Source organism: Candida dubliniensis, chromosome R, assembly GCF_000026945.1.
Source record: "Candida dubliniensis CD36 chromosome R, complete sequence".
In the NCBI taxonomy this organism is placed as follows: domain Eukaryota; kingdom Fungi; phylum Ascomycota; class Pichiomycetes; order Serinales; family Debaryomycetaceae; genus Candida; species Candida dubliniensis.
This window is the reverse complement of record NC_012867.1, coordinates 1,452,394-1,468,635: the sequence shown is the minus strand read 5'-3', so window position 1 is coordinate 1,468,635 and position 16,242 is coordinate 1,452,394. Positions and strand designations below refer to the sequence as shown.

The 16,242-nt window shown below is 30.4% G+C and overlaps 7 protein-coding genes across 7 annotated transcripts, besides 2 other annotated features; 1 reads left to right on the top strand and 6 right to left on the bottom strand. All coding sequences in view use genetic code 12, as the record gives it.

Moving 5' to 3' along the window:
• Window positions 1-243: 243 nt before the first annotated feature.
• CD36_32510 (conserved hypothetical protein) lies at window positions 244-693 on the bottom strand (the record flags this gene model as incomplete). Its single annotated transcript, XM_002422163.1, has 1 exon — window positions 244-693. The coding sequence occupies one exon, from the start codon at window positions 691-693 to the stop codon at window positions 244-246; it is 450 nt and encodes a 149-aa protein (XP_002422208.1).
• A 152-nt stretch (window positions 694-845) lies between these two features.
• CD36_32500 (non-essential component of U5 snRNP, putative) lies at window positions 846-2,018 on the top strand (the record flags this gene model as incomplete). The annotated part of the gene is made up of 1 exon (XM_002422162.1): window positions 846-2,018. One exon carries the CDS (start codon window positions 846-848, stop codon window positions 2,016-2,018), a length of 1,173 nt encoding a protein of 390 aa, XP_002422207.1.
• An 11-nt stretch (window positions 2,019-2,029) lies between these two features.
• CD36_32490 (origin recognition complex subunit, putative) lies at window positions 2,030-3,511 on the bottom strand (the record flags this gene model as incomplete). The annotated part of the gene is made up of 1 exon (XM_002422161.1): window positions 2,030-3,511. The coding sequence occupies one exon, from the start codon at window positions 3,509-3,511 to the stop codon at window positions 2,030-2,032; it is 1,482 nt and encodes a 493-aa protein (XP_002422206.1).
• A 930-nt stretch (window positions 3,512-4,441) lies between these two features.
• Window positions 4,442-6,472, bottom strand: CD36_32480 (protein transport protein, putative; the record flags this gene model as incomplete). Its single annotated transcript, XM_002422160.1, has 1 exon — window positions 4,442-6,472. The coding sequence occupies one exon, from the start codon at window positions 6,470-6,472 to the stop codon at window positions 4,442-4,444; it is 2,031 nt and encodes a 676-aa protein (XP_002422205.1).
• Window positions 6,473-6,647: 175 nt separating this feature from the next.
• On the bottom strand, window positions 6,648-7,562 carry CD36_32460 (conserved hypothetical protein; the record flags this gene model as incomplete). The annotated part of the gene is made up of 1 exon (XM_002422159.1): window positions 6,648-7,562. One exon carries the CDS (start codon window positions 7,560-7,562, stop codon window positions 6,648-6,650), a length of 915 nt encoding a protein of 304 aa, XP_002422204.1.
• A 330-nt stretch (window positions 7,563-7,892) lies between these two features.
• On the bottom strand, window positions 7,893-8,963 carry CD36_32450 (conserved hypothetical protein; the record flags this gene model as incomplete). The annotated part of the gene is made up of 1 exon (XM_002422158.1): window positions 7,893-8,963. One exon carries the CDS (start codon window positions 8,961-8,963, stop codon window positions 7,893-7,895), a length of 1,071 nt encoding a protein of 356 aa, XP_002422203.1.
• Window positions 8,964-9,224: 261 nt separating this feature from the next.
• Window positions 9,225-9,521: a mobile genetic element.
• A 54-nt stretch (window positions 9,522-9,575) lies between these two features.
• Window positions 9,576-9,795: a mobile genetic element.
• Window positions 9,796-10,168: 373 nt separating this feature from the next.
• Window positions 10,169-14,704, bottom strand: CD36_32430 (GTP/GDP exchange factor, putative; the record flags this gene model as incomplete). Its single annotated transcript, XM_002422157.1, has 1 exon — window positions 10,169-14,704. One exon carries the CDS (start codon window positions 14,702-14,704, stop codon window positions 10,169-10,171), a length of 4,536 nt encoding a protein of 1,511 aa, XP_002422202.1.
• Between the last annotated feature and the right edge of the window lie 1,538 nt (window positions 14,705-16,242).

The window sequence follows — 16,242 nt, the reverse complement described above, 5'->3', positions numbered from 1 at the left end:
GACAAAGTTATAGAGTTCACCAATAAATATCATATGTATGCAGAAACTCATCATCATGATGGTTGGATATAACAGAGTTCTAATCCCAAGATACATCGTCGACACGAAGGCAATGATTTTGATAATTTTTTGCAATATTTCCCGCTCAATTCAATTTTCAAGCAAGATTGTAACAATAATAATAGCTTCACATCATAATGAGTACTCATCTTGACTCGAAAAATCCATATATTTGTTAGTTGTTCACCACATATCATCGGGATTTTCACTAACTTGTAAAGTTCCTCCGACTTCTTTCACTAAATTATCTAAAGAATCAATTTTCCAGGATTCTTTAGTTATAGTTGCTATCACCCTTAATTTATTCCTTGCCTTTTTAATATTCTTTTCATATTCCTCGACTTCTTTATCATCGTTAGTTGTGGATATGTTTGCTAGAATACTTTTCAAATTATCCAAATGATTCCGAAGCGACGAAGAAGAAGTATTATATTGATCTATATTAGACAGCCAAAACTTTACGAATTCCAGAATAAAACCAACAATCAAAAACCGTTGAAATCCTGTTTGATAGCCATATTCTTTCCCTTCTAAATATTGATCTTTTGTACCTTGTGCTTGACCTTCTTTGTATCCTAACTCATATTGTTCTTCTTCTAGATTTAATACATTATCTATATCTATATCTGACATGGCTACTTGGGAGGAGAGTTGTTAAAGCAAACAATGTAACAATTTCTGCAATTTTTTTTTTGCTCGGGTTCACCTTTTTTTGTTCGGAAAAACAAAGATGCCCTTCGAAAGAGAGTACAATAATTGTAACTTGCGATGCACTCCAAGCAACAATGACTGGTCAAACTGATTTGTTTAATAAGGATAATGAATTTTCAGTGAATAATGGTAACAGAAGACAAAGAAGAACCAATAAAAATGACAAACTACGATTAAGTTATGAATCAGATTCAAGTGATGACCAAGGAGCAAATTCTGATGATGAAAACAACAACAAGATACAACAGAAAGAAGATGTATTTGGAGATGATAACGAAAACGACATGTTTGATAGTGATAGAGAAAATGATATGTTTTCTGATGACAATGACAATGGCAATGACAATGGCAATGATGAAGATGATATGTTTGCTAGTGATAATGAAGAATCAGCATCTTCTGAGAAGAACAATAATAACGACAATGATGACGATGAGATAAAAGAAACAGATGAATCAGTTAACAACTATTACAATAACATTGAGGATTTAAATTTTGATTTGTTTAAAAACAAAAAAGAACCCAAAATTGAAGCTTTTAACTTAAAAGAAGAAACCAATTCTGGGAAATTTGATGATGAAGGGAATTATATACCTGATGAACAAGAAGAAGATTCACAATCATCGGATAATGATATATGGCTTGATAATTATAATACATCAGATATAAATAAAGCTAAACAGGCCCAAGCTATACGAGAAAAACGACAGAGAGATAAAGAAAAAGAAAAGGATCATAATGTTGAACCTTTAGAAATTTTGCTTTCTGATTTGATACTGTTATTGGAACCAGCTGAATCTCCTCTTGAGGCATTGGCAAGATTAAATCCCAAAAAACTGAAAAAGAACAGTAAAACTGTGCATAATAATTCAGATGAATCAATTAATAGAATCACTAATGTGTGTTCATCCTTAATTAATGACAAACAAATCGATGATATATACGACTTGACAAGAGAAGAATTGATGAGGAAATTCCAAGCAACGACAGGACGTCCTTATAATGTTGAACGAGGGCTTAAACGATCTAGAGAAGAATGTGATGATGACAATTCTGAGATTGAAAACATTGATTATGGTGAAAAAATATGGGAATTTAGATGGATTGGAGATGAAGATATATTAAATGGCCCATATTCCAATTATGAAATGGATCATTGGAAAAAGACTTATTTTGAAAATAAAGTAGAGGTACGAAAAGTTGGTGAAACAGAATTTAAAAATGTTGAATATATTGATTTTACATAAAAAGGTTGTTGTTAGTCTTCTATCATAAACTCTGCAATAGGAAAATTCACTGACTTTGCTATTCCTTCTGCAGTATCCCAATCAATATTACACTTCCATCTTACTTTGGCGGTCAATATATCCGAGGAGTTGGTCTTACTCAATAATCCTAAGGAAAACAACGTTGCAATTTGATTACTCAAATCGATATTTCTCGTTAGAGTGAATCTAGACCTTTCTGATTCTTTTTTCTCTTCATTTTCTATTATCCGATCATCCATGTAAAGCAATTCATCTTTATCTGAATGATTCAATGAAGGGGCATAATTCCTATATATGACTGACAAAATAGCCAAGATTCTTTCAAGATCAACAAAGTTGGCCGATAATAAACGTGTATCGATACTTTCTTTACTCATATGTCCCTTTGTAACTTTAGCTGATTTGGTGCTTTGTCTCTTTTTGTATTTCACTACTTTCACTTTAGAATATTTATGAAGATCATTTCTTTGATTCCCATATGATGCCAAATAAGATGCAAGTAAAAAAAATTTAGAATGTAAAGGTAAATCTTGGACATGCCCTCCATGGCTCATTTGTTGTTCCCATTGGAGTGTTTTAAATTCAATGACTCCGGAATTACTAACAACATCTTCGTCAGTAAACAAGTGCATACCTTCTTTAAGACATTTGACAAATTCTGTAATTTGTAATCGACCTTGTCGTATTGGTTCAATAAAAGGATCCCATAATCTCTTGGTAAAATCTATCAACAATGACATATCGGATCCTGTGTATGAATAAAACATATCCACTATTGCTTTAACATATTGGTTGTAAAATTCTATACTCTCTGGCGAATTATCCAAAGTATCATCGAATTTGCATAATCGATTCTGTTGTAAAATACTGATTATTTGGGTTTCATTATAAACTTTGAAATAAACATGTGGGTTTGATAATGTCACAATTTCTTTAGGGTCTTCACCAGCAACAACAACAATCACAGTGAAATTCTGCAAACTTGAAGATTCTTTTAATCGTGTAAACCCGGCTAATAAATCATTTACATATTCAAAACATTGATCAAATCTGTCTAGTAGTAAAACATGATGGTCATCTCTATAGCCAAACTCGTCAGCAAACAATTCTAAAGCTGATAAAAATGTTGAAAAGCTATCACCGGTATTCCCATATTTTGCCAAATCACTTCTGGTGTTTATTGGCCCTATTTGTCGGCCACTATCGATTCTAATTCTATCAAAACATCGGCGTAATAATATCTTTTTCGAAACACATTCATCACAATTAACGGTAGAAAATTTTAATCCCAATGCCTTTAAAAACTTTGTCACGGTAAATGTTTTGCCAATAGATTTATATCCATGAACTATGACGCATGGAGACAGTAATCTTGGATTCTTGTTTACAAATGCATTCAACAAATCAATTTCTTCATCTCTTTCTTTCACTTCTTTTTTCAATAATGACAATTCATCAAGTGTTAAACTCATCTGTAAATTGTTTTACGTCTTCTTATTTTAATCCCAATGGGTTATAAAATGTTTCTAATTTGATTTGGTTCAAGCTGTATTTCCATACAATGTGTAATGGCTATATTCTGAAAAAATGTGAAGTGGTTGTAAACATTGAAATAATTTTTGAGCCGGTGTGTGTGCAATTATACACGACCTTAGTTTTAACTATATGTTGCAAAAGATAAGTAACTTTATACATTCAACATGTTTACCAGTTAAAACCTTGTGTATCTGATTAATGAAGATTCTGTTACGTTTATTTTTTGTTGTAAAACATTTATGATAATCCCATTTATGTTTTAGTTTCTTAGCACGTCATTCGGTATAATCTGTCATGAGAGAGGAATTCGCTGTAGTAAACAAATGAGAGTGAAATTTGCGAAATATCGGGAATTTGTAATCTTCAACCAAAGCAAAAGCAAAAAAAAAATCAATTCTTACTAATATATAAATACCAGCCACAATAATAACTAATAAAATATTCAACTTTTCCCCTTCATCTTCTTTTTGTCATTCTTCAAATAAGATTTATTATTATTCAACCACAAGAGTTAATTCATAATTTGCAATGTCAGAAGTTTCTAAGAAATATCATTTTGACGTGACAATGTCATGTTCCGGATGTTCTGGAGCTGTTGAAAGAGTATTGAAAAGATTAGATGGTGTATCATCTTTTGATGTTTCTTTGGATAAACAATCAGTTGATGTTGTTACTACTCAACCATATGAAACTGTTTATAATACTATAGCTAAAACTGGGAAAAAGATAAATGGTGGTAAAGAAATTGCTTAAAGAAAGGGGGAGTAGGGAAAACAGATAAAAGGAAAAGACTTAACTAGATCCTATATGTGACATTTAATCATTTATATTTATATTAATATGCTATAAATAATACATTTACTTTCTTAGCTCATGTTTCTGAATTCAATAATTTCTTGAATATAATTATCTCTTAATTCACTTTGAATAAAAATAGATTTTATCATATTTACTAATTCTTGAGTTTCAAGATTAAATAATTCACCTTGATAAAATCTTTCCATAATATCTTTCAAATGATTATTGACCAAAAATTTAACATTATTTAATTTATGATATGATTCAATTGATGAATCTTTATTAATACCATCCAATTCTTGAATATATGGTATTGTTACATTGTTTAAATTATCAATAATATGAGTTATTTTGGTACATTGATGTTCACTTATATCGTCAAGATTGAATATCATTTGAATAAGCCAATTATTTATAAATTCTACCAAATCAATAACTAATAAGATAAATTTTGGTTTATTGGTAGATTTCAATTGTTTTTCTTCGAATAATATATTGAACCATTTATAAATCAAACTTAATTGGTTTAAATTATAATCATCCAATTCATCAAAGTTGTTGTTGTTTAATTCATCATTTTCTAAATTGAGTGATGATAATACAATTTTTAATTCCAGATAAAATTTAATGAGTACTTGATTCCAATTGCAATTGACAAATTGTGTCAATTTTTGAGCATCACTGGAGGAAGATAATTTTGAAGATAAATAATTTAGATCGTTAAGCAATAAAAATGAATTTGCTAATGAAGGATATTCAACTGTGGCTAATGCTTGAATTGAAGTTATTAGGTGATTCAAGTCTGATGAACTTCTGCTGAATTCATTGATAAGTATTAATAGTTCAGAAGGAATCTTAGTAATAACTATTCTCTCATCCGATGTATCTTGATGAGATGCTTTATCACCAGTATCGGTTTCTTTTTCTTCTTCTTCTTCTTCTTCCCAACCGTCGTCCCAATTATCATTCCACCCATCGTCACCATCGTCGTCGTTTTTACTGTTCTCATTTGTTGCTTTGTTTTCTTCTTTGTTTAGTTTTCCAGTATCAAAATCAATCAATTCAGTTTGTTTCATGGCATCAGATTTGAATACCTTTTTGATTCTTTCCACATAATTATCAACAATCCAATCAAGATGCAATTTATTTAATTTTTCTTTTATGGAACCACTTCCTTCTTCCATTCTTGATAAAACATTCCAATTATTTTCATGACATAATACTACTAATTCATCTAAATCAGTCAATTGTTGTTTGTCATTGATAATTTGATTTATATTGATCGAAATTTTATCAATTATGTTCTTGGAAATTTTAGAATTTAAATAATTTTTAATTGTGGGATATTGTAATTCATTTATAAATTTAATTAAATTAATAATTGATTTAATAAAATTGTTGTTTCCATTATCAGATACAAATTCTAATTTAATAGTATCTTCAAGTTCATCAACAATCAAATTCAAATTGGATTGATTTGAAGAAGGGCTCTCTAATATTGAATCCACTAATTTATCCCAATTTTCCTTATATTTATCATAGGCATCTATATTATGTCCATTTTTCAATAGAAACCGATTGAAATCTTGTAAAATTGCTACATTGGTAATGGTATATGGATCAGGAATCAAAAGAATGGTTAAATATTCATTCAATTGAACAATAAAATCTTGATGAAGTGAATCAATTCTTTTCTTAATTTGTTTGTATATTATATATTTGGAATTTGTATCGATAATGATTTCTTTGTTAAATAAATTGTTTAAATATTGTAAATCCAAAATACTTTGCAATGTTTTCGGTTTCCCCAAGTATGTTTCAATCTCTTTTAATTTGAAATTGATCTCTTGTAATTCATTCAAGTGATTTAAATTGTCAGTAATAATTTCAAATTTATTATTTAATTCAGAAATTGTTAAATCAGTTAAATTTTCATTATCTGTATGTGAATCTTGAGGAATTTCTTCAAACTGTTTTCGAAATTCACGATCATTTTCAAGGGTTGTCTTGTTTATTTTGGATAATGTTGTGGATATATTCTGTTCAATATCTTTTAAATATAATTCTTGATCTTCTAGTTGTTGTTCAATAGATGGCATTGTTGGTGTTACAAATGGTGTTGTTGGTGTTGGCAACAATTGTGTGTGTGTTTGTATGTTTTTCTAGGAGACCAAAGAAAGAAAAAAAAAAATTGTGACTTACACGCATACAAAGGAGTATTGGTATTAGTATTAGTTGGTATGTATTATAATTAAACTATTTGAGCTATTAACTTCAAATCAAATCTTCAGTTATATCATCATCAACATATTCATCGTCTTTATTCATTCTATAAATTGTCATTGCCATACTTGCAAAATTCAATAAACTCATAATCCAATCAGGCAAAACAATTCCGTATAATTCAATAAGATTAAATGTCAAGTCTAAGAAATTCCCAATTAATTCAATGACAAGCATCATTTTATCAAATCTTAAATCTTTTAATACTTTTTTATATTTCGTATTTAAATCTTCATTTATAGAATTTATTTTAGATTTTCTGGTAGTAGTATTTAATAAATCCACTTCAATATTAACTTTTCTGATTTTACGTATCACATTTAATAATTGTGATATGGTTTTCCTAATTAAAAATACCAATATCAATACCCAAATCTTGTTTGTTTGTTTCAAAAATCGATTTAAAAATTGCGGGAACATTGGTAAATTTGATAATAAATGTAAGTTATCTAATAAATTGGCAAGATTTTCTAAAATATTAACAAATATAAATTCTATTTTCTTTAAACTAAAATTGTTTGGTCTGTAGTATTTTTTGGGACTATTATTATTTGTATTCCTTGGTTTAGATTTAGATTTCTTTACTGGAGGCAGGAATGGTTGTCGATTGTTGTTAGATGATTTGTTAATATCAAACTTATTAAATACTGAAGGATATTTTGGTTTGGGAGGTAATTTTGTCTTGGTGTGGATTGATGGTGGTGTTCGACTTTGTTGTTGGGAAAGTAAGCTAGTTAATTTGTCGAGTTTATCGGATGTAATTGAAGTGTTACCTTTCTGTTGTTCCTTTTGAGCTAGAAGGAGTAAATTGTTGATAATTTCTTGTTGACGTGGATCAGTTGAAGTATGTTTTAAGCTTACTTGTTTGACTATATCAGTATTTTCTTGAATTGTTGTGGTGGCCATTAGTAATATAAAAATTCCAATTGGAGGTTTGAAATAAAAAACAAAGAGTGGAGATTAAGTCTTTTAAATAATTTTACTTCTTCCTACTCTTGTTGGGGTAAAAAAAAAAAAATCTTTCTCTTTGGCGTGTGAATTGGATCATTTTTATATCTGTTGTTGTTGTCCCTCGGTTATACACCCACTAGTTGGACGGAGATATAGATACGAACTACAACCATTGTTATTACTACACTCCTAATGAAAGTAAACGCTTAATCGATTGTCATTTAACCTAAATAAACAAAGTAGTTTTGTATTTGAAGGTTTTTTTTTTTTTCAACCAAACCCTATTTATCCAGTTAATTCAATAATAAATTGAGCAATTGCTTTGAAAAAATCATTTTGATTGCCTAGTGAATTTATTCTTGATATAATCTTAGTATTATTACCTTTAAATCCTTGTAATGAAGTAATCTTCCAATCTCCTTCATGATACTTTATAACCAATTTATTTTGGCCGTTACCACTACTCCAATTTATACTTAAACAATATTCATTTTGTGAATGGGGTTTTTCTTCTTCTTGATTCAATTCAATTTTATCAACAACACTTAATTTTGTCAATATCTCATTCATCTCTATACACCATTTAGTATATTTTTGTAATTTATCATCTTTATAATCCATAGGTTGTAAATCATTCAAAATTTTATTCAAATCATTTAATTTATTACTAATTGTTTCAATTTGATGGGAACTATTTTTATATTGGGTTGTGGTATCATTTATATCTTTATTTATTTCATGTAATTTATCTATGGCATCTTGTTTTAAAATATCTTTATCTTGCAGTGATATCATTTCACTAACTGATGAAGGTCGAGAATCCATCATATATTCCATTATGGTATGATTATCTTCATTTTGATTGACTAATTCATCAATTTTCATTTCTAATGAATTGACTTCTTCATTAATTGATTCTTGAATTTGTCGGCATCGATTATTATAATTTGTATATAATAAATCGGTTTCATTGGTGATTCTTTCTAATTGAGATATTTTCTTATACATGTCTTGTTTATTATGTTTTAATCGTTGTTTACTAATTTGAGTTTCTTGTTCCAATAATTGGAAATCAGAATCATTAATGAAATTTTTATCTTTTGGTGGTAGTTTATAATTGATTTCAGATATTTCTCTTAGGAAAATATCTCTTGTTTCTTGTTCTAAATATAAAAATTTCAATTTGGAGAAAATATTTTGATAATGTAATAATTCATCTTTAATTAATTTAGGATTGCTGAGTTTAATATTGGCATTATGGAAATCTTGTTCAGATGTTAAAATTGAATAATTGACAGAATTTTCTTGAATAGATGATAATTCATCTTTCAATTCTTGAGACGTTATTTCAGACATATTCGAAAATTTTTAATTAGACAAAGGGTATTTTATCTAGTTGTAAAGATATATTCTTAAGCACAAGAAGGGTTTTGATTGTGAAGTTGTTGTTGTTGTTGTTGTTGTTGTTGTTGTTGTTGTTGTTTTGAAGTGTTTAATGAAAACAAATTGAGTGCGATAGGAGTAGGTTACAATTCTCGATTGCCCGCCGTCGTCGTTTTTTGATCAAATCCGAACTCTCAAAAACTTTTGAAATAGGGAGGTGCGACTTACATACTTTGACGATCCTGCATATGTCGTCATAGTTAACACCTTTCTTAAAATGTGTTAATATCTCCAACCTTACAAATTATACGTGTTCAGATTTGGTTGCGAAGTTATCAACTCAAGTCTTACTATATAAACCTTACACTTTCTTCTACATTTTATATTTTTTTTTATATCGTCTTTCTTTTTAGAATCAATCAATACTTTTTTTATCATTTAGATACATATTTCATCTATTAATAGATTATCTTTCTACATATCAATACACGACACAGTCACGTGCCAAAAAGGGTAGAAGAAGGAACTACAGAAAACTAATCGTGCTGCTATGTTGAAAGATCTCTCATATCGTTTTCTAGATAGTGTTATGGGCAAATCAGTTGATATTAATCATTATCACGATATTAGTGATCGAAGTCATGCTATTAACAATCAAGGAGGCAAATGAAGATTGTTAATCAATGGGTTTAGTCTTCGACCCCTACTAATAGAAAGACTATAAATAGGTTTGATTTTAACTCTAGTTTATTCTGTTTATTCTTGTTCATTATACGATAATATCTAAACTACGTATAGTATAACAGATAGCGTAATAAAAAAATAGTGTCTAGTTGGTTAGTTATAATTCCATTAGTAAGATTTCAAGAGTTGAACATTGACCGCTAATATTATGGACAATAGCTTTTAACTCAAATAAAAAGGATAGAAGGGCTATATTTGATTGGTACATAGAGACGGTTGTCTTTTAAGTATTCTGTAGTCTTTTCCAAGTGATTTGCAACAACTTTGTTCATCATATGTTAAAATAATAGAAAACACTCATCGAAGTCTCTACGATAATATCTGCAAACCAGTCAAATAAAACTACATCACCAAAGCGTATGTAGTATAACTTGATAAATTCTATCACTTATATACTATCAAACCCACGTACATTCATAACACCATTGCATTACCTAACTAACGTCTCTTGGTTGAATCTTACAACTCAATTTCCAAGCACGATCTTCTTCGGTTTTATTCAATTGACAAATTTTCCATAATTCCAATAAAATCAATTCTTGCAATGGAGGAACTGGATTAATCGTATAATTTGGTTTATCACCATTCTCTATTGAAGAATTAGGATCATTGGGGAGAATATTTGGATCATCTAAATAGGATATTTGTAAACATTCAATATCAGCAATAATTCTCGTAATTTTCAAATATTTATCAATATTAATTAATTTTTGATTCAAAAATGTATTAGCTTTACGATAATTTGGATTACCATCATTAATAAAAGTTAAATCTTGTAAAAATAATGAAAAATAAGGTACAATAGGAATAGGTGATGCATCTAATTCTATTGGTGAATTTAAAAAATTCCTTAATTTATTTCGATAAATTCGATAATTTTTTTCTGGATGAATAATACTAGATAAATAATCGTATAATTCAGTATATTTATCTTCTAATTTAATCCAAATTGATGAAATCCTGGTGATTAAATGAGATTCTAAAGCAGTTATAATGGCAGCTAATGAATTGAAATTTCTTAAATAAAGACATGAAATAGCTATTTTTAACCATATTTTCACCATACTGATTCTTAATTTAATGGTGATATTTGGTTGTAATATTGATTCAATGACATATCCTGATAAACAATTGGTGAATAATAATGATAATCGAACATTGGGGGCAAGTTTTAAATGAGCTCTTTTGGTTGTATAATTTTGATTTAATAATTCATCAGGTTTAATCGAGCAGAAAATATATGATTCCAATAATGTTAATTGTTTAGCTATTTCTAATCCATTAAAATCTAATAAATTTGGTCGATAATTTGATAAAACCCAACTTTGATCACAAATTATATAGAAATTGGGCATTAACACTGATAAATCTAATGGGATATATTTAATCGAATTGATATATTTTTGTGAACACCAACTATTACCCAAAATTGCTCTATAAGTAAGATTAACTTTTTCAATAGTTTCAAGTTGTGAAAATGTCAATAATGATGTTTTCGAAGCACTGGTGGCCCCAAGTGGCATTGGTAAAGTTGCTGATTTCACTGAGTTGGTGGAAGAAGTACTAGTACTGCTACTGCTGTTAATCTTGGAAAGCCCATAATTATCAATCATTGAATAACGATTGATTTCATCCCCAAGGATCGATCCATTTTTCCTTGGAGATTTGACAACATTGGTGATACTTCTATTGATTAATTGGTTGGTGTCCTTAATTCTTCTAGATCTATTTTCCACTAATGGTCTCGACGAAAGTCTTGCACCAATATCAATCAATCTGATTGCATCCAATGGCAAATAATCACTCATACCTTCATTGAAAAAATTGATTAATGTCGTCAATAAATTGTAATCGGCTTCATGATTCCAATACGATTCCATCCATAATTGAAACAGTCTAGCAACTAATTTTCTTCTTTTTTTCAACTTCAAATCAATATTGATATCATTACTAACAGTTCCAACTTGAAATCTAGTTATCAATTCTTCTATCAAATCAATACCGGTACTAAAACTTCGGAAACATATGAAAAATGTTGACACAAAGAAATATTCTGGTGGCAGGTCTTCATTAGTTAAAGTATACACAAGCCCCTTGAATGAACCCCCCAATAAGTTCCCATTACTATCAACCGATAATTCGTCATTGATATTGATATCAAAATTGTTGTTGTTTGACTCATTCCCTCCTTCCGAGGTGAATGGTTTAAATTCGGGAGCTGACAGAGTAAATGGCGATGATCCATCAAGGTCGTCATTGTCATCATTATTCAATGATTGTAAGTAATTGACCCCAGTATCAGTTAAGCCCAAATCACCAGTTTTACCAGCTCGAATCATGGAATATCGGTTGGCTTTATACGCTTTAATACCATTAGGAGTAGTACCACTAGTAGCTTGTTGCGTTGGCATGTCTTTTGGTGGTTTTGTAATTCCCCGTGAGCATTTTTTAATGAATTCTTGTGGTTCAATTCTCATTTTGAAATAATCTGGATACGATCTTTCTGAACTTAATTTGAAATCACCAGTGATCTCCAATAATTTTCTAATCGAAGCAACTGTCACACTAATGGCTTTAACCATTCTTGATGCTATTTGTAATAATTCTCCTCCTTCGGGAGTGTAATAGTAATCTCTTGCACCATTCAATTGTGGCCCACCAAATTTGTGTATACGATCTTCTTCAGTTTCATTAACAGTTCTAACCACTAAGTTTTTAACACTAGCAACTAAATCACTGACTAAAGATAATAACCCATCTAAAGAACTATCCAATTCGCGAGGTTTCTCCTTTGAATATTCTGATCCGGTTCTTGATATAAACAATAATTCTCGTAAAAGTAATATAATTTGATGAGCTAAAGTTTCTAACATATCACACCCAATTTGGTTATGTTCAATTAAATCCAATCTCCCTATAATTAACCCTAAATAGGAAAATAATACACCATGGATTTCAGTGATTCTTTGTTTGGCCAATGGAGGGGTCTTCAATAATGGACAATCATTCAAATCATCATATAATTTTTTCCCGGTCTGGTCACGACTAATAATTTCTTTACTTTCAGCTGACCATATTTCTAAAAATGATACAGCTTTACGACTCACTTGATACACCATTAACGTCAAGATTTCTATTTTGCTGTAGTTTGATGTACCTTTGAATTCATTGGCCTTGACCATAAGATTATACCAATCTGCCAATAAAGACTTCCGTGATTTCCGTACAATTGGTCTTTTGGTGACCAATTCATTGGATCTAGATAAACAATCAGTTTGCTGTAATAATAACCTAACACCATCTCGAATTGAATTGATCACTTTAATGGAAAAAGTGTATTTACTTCTACGGTCTTTATGACTTAATGGATTAGAAAGAAATTGACCGCAAGCATGTAATAATGGTTTCAAATAATGATTATTAGGGATTTTATTATTGTTGTCGTTATCTTCAGGACTATCCGTGTCATCTTCGTCTTCCTCATCACCAGAAGTAACAACAAGTGAGAAATAGTTCATTGGAATCCATCCAGTTTGTAATGTTTCTAGTAGAGTGACTTCCCCCCATCCGGATTCGTCAATGGTATGAAGAAAGGCGATGTCATTTTTTTCAAATGATAAACAAATAGATGCATCTGATTTGGATTGTAAAGTTGATGAATCAAATGAATGCAATGCTCGTATGAAAAAATCAGACAAATTATCATCTTTTTCTTCAGATTTTGTTGGAGAAGGTAGTGGTTTCAGGTATGTGTCATCAGTGGTATCTGTCTCCTTGTAAACAATGTTCAACCCACCTTCTTCCGACATTGCCGTTGATTTATTGTACATTCGCAATCGTTCCCTTTCAGTTAAATCCAGTTGTGCCTTATGATCATTAATTAAATCTTTTCGAATCGGTATGTCATCATTGACTTTGGACCCTCCTAGGTTGTACGATGATGGTAAATTGTTATCATGAAATACAAAATTTGATGACGAATTTGTCGAATCCTTTTTCACTAAATAATTGTCTTGTTCATCAACTTTATCGCCAGTATCGGTATGCGTACTTGATGCCCTGGTACTGATGGAACTAGCTTCTGAGTATTGATCATTGGTAATCACCATATTCTCTGCATCTGTGCCTTGCTGTTCTTGTGATGTTTGCAACTTTTTCTCTTGTAGTTTCCGGTAATAAGTACTTTTGCGTTCAAGTCCTGGAGCAGTATTATCTTGAGTTGCCGTTTTATTCGCCTGTTCCACATTATTTTGGAATACATTTCTAAAATTGTAAGATTCCCCTGAAGTTCGGGTATTCTGTAAAGCCACTGAAACTCTTTTAAATTTCTTGCTCAAATTTTGTTTTGGTAGTAATGAAGTTGGTTCACTTGAATCAACAGGTTCATCTGCAAGAACATCTTTTTCTTCTTGGTTGATTTCGTGAAGAAATCCATTATCGTCAACTACAGGAGTTTCATCAGGATACCTCTCGCTGCTATCTATAAGTGGGGTTTCGTCGTTCTCATTATGGGCAAGTGTGGTATTTTTCGATGAGTTATGAAATATTGATTCATTTATTGATGAGAAACTTGGTGCATTTCTTAATTGAGGTTCTTGGTTTTGTGAGTAAACACTGCCATTATCACTTGGTTGGTCTTCGCCTACTTCATTCTCATAATCTTCTTCTTCAAATGAATAAGCCCCACTACGTGCAGTCATATATGATTGGAAAGTCTGGTTAGATCCCTCTTTCGGCATACGTTCAAACTTATGCTCATCATCACGACCATTAACCTGCTGCTGCTGCTGTTGCTCTACTGGTTTGTTGGTGCGAAATGGATTTTCCTTATGACGAGGTATTATTATTTGTTCAAATTGGCCTGGTATACGTGGTGATGGTTCAGGTGAGTCAGCATTGGAGTCAGGGTATACGCTAGATGCTGTACTGATATGCTTGGCTGGATCTGAATAGTTTGGTTGTTGAAACATGGTAGATATCGATTAACTTGATATATACGGTGGTGACAAGTATTCAGAATCTCAGATAAATGTATGTATAGGAAATATTCAGTGAATGAAAACCTTTTTCTTTCAAATATTTGCAACACTGTTGAGTAATCTAGGAAACGTTTGACTCAAGGGCAATATGAAGTGGTATAGGTTATTTATCTTCTTGTGTAATTTCACTAATATGATAGATATATATAATATATGAAGAACAAATCCACAGTATGATAGAATATAAAAGAAAAAGAAGGATAAATTCAGTTTTGGTTGTAGCTTTTTTTGGGGGGGGAATATAGAACTTGGGATTAGAATTGGAAGGAGAAAAAGGGGTGTGCAAAAAAGATAAAAAAAAAAAATTTCATTAAGCAGGCAGCCAGAAAAGAAACAAAACAAGAAAAAAATGCAAGGCGAGTTAGTTAGTAATATAATATTGGTTTTTGTGTTAAATTTTAAATTTTTTATTTTGAAGACTATTTTCTAATATTCCATATCCATTCCATTCCAGTTGGGTAACATTTTAGAAATAAGAAGTGTGGCCATTTCAGCTAAAATCAAAAGATTAATAATCAATTGCACTATTTGATTGAAATTCATTTAATATGATTATAGTTAATGATCAATAACTTGTAACTAGTTTTGTTTGCCTTTTTATCTCGTCATATATTTCTTTTGTGAAACCTATTGGGACAGGCTTTGCTCCTTGTTTCGGTTTTAGATAGCTAGATATTATTCATTTTACACGATTACAAGAGTTAAATCACTTTATTCAACAAGTTCCCATTTACGATGGAATTAGCTCTTCCTGGGTTGTCCACTTCTATATCTTGCTTAATCTAGCATTAACTTTGTTATTCACCATTTTGAATGAAGAAAAAAGTGTAATCATAATTTCAGTTGCAAAAAAAAAAAAAAGAAAAAGCAATTAGATAAATGATTGCAAGCATGAACAACACGAAATCTACGACAGCACGACAATGGTAATAACGTTTCCAAAATTGGTCACAAGGCTTCACACAATAAATTTGTACAATATAAAATGAAAACTAGGGGAGAAAAAGAAAAAAAAAAGTAGGGCTAAAAGATTTATTACTTTTGACGCGTCGCAAAAAATAGACGTGAAAAAGAAAAAAAAAACTAAAAATTATAATTACCACCACCACCGCGACCGCGACCATGTTGAATATGCAACGAGACGCTACGTCAAATCAAAATGCAATTATTTGTAGCCCTTCTCCTTCCCTCCCCGTATTGTTCTTTGTGCATAAAAAATAGTGTGACGCGTCATCAAATGATCTATAACCCACCTATTATAGGTCATGGATATTCCAAATTTGGAATTGTCTATACTGAAAAAAGTCAAACCTTTCTAGATTGCACCACCACAATTGTTATAATAGACAATTTGCAAGGATTAATTACAGAAACAATATAATAATTACAATTGTTTCATATTTTAAGTTACGATGCAATGAACTGCCTTTGTTTTGGAGTTTAGATTCTTCTTTTGCGTTTCTCTTGCT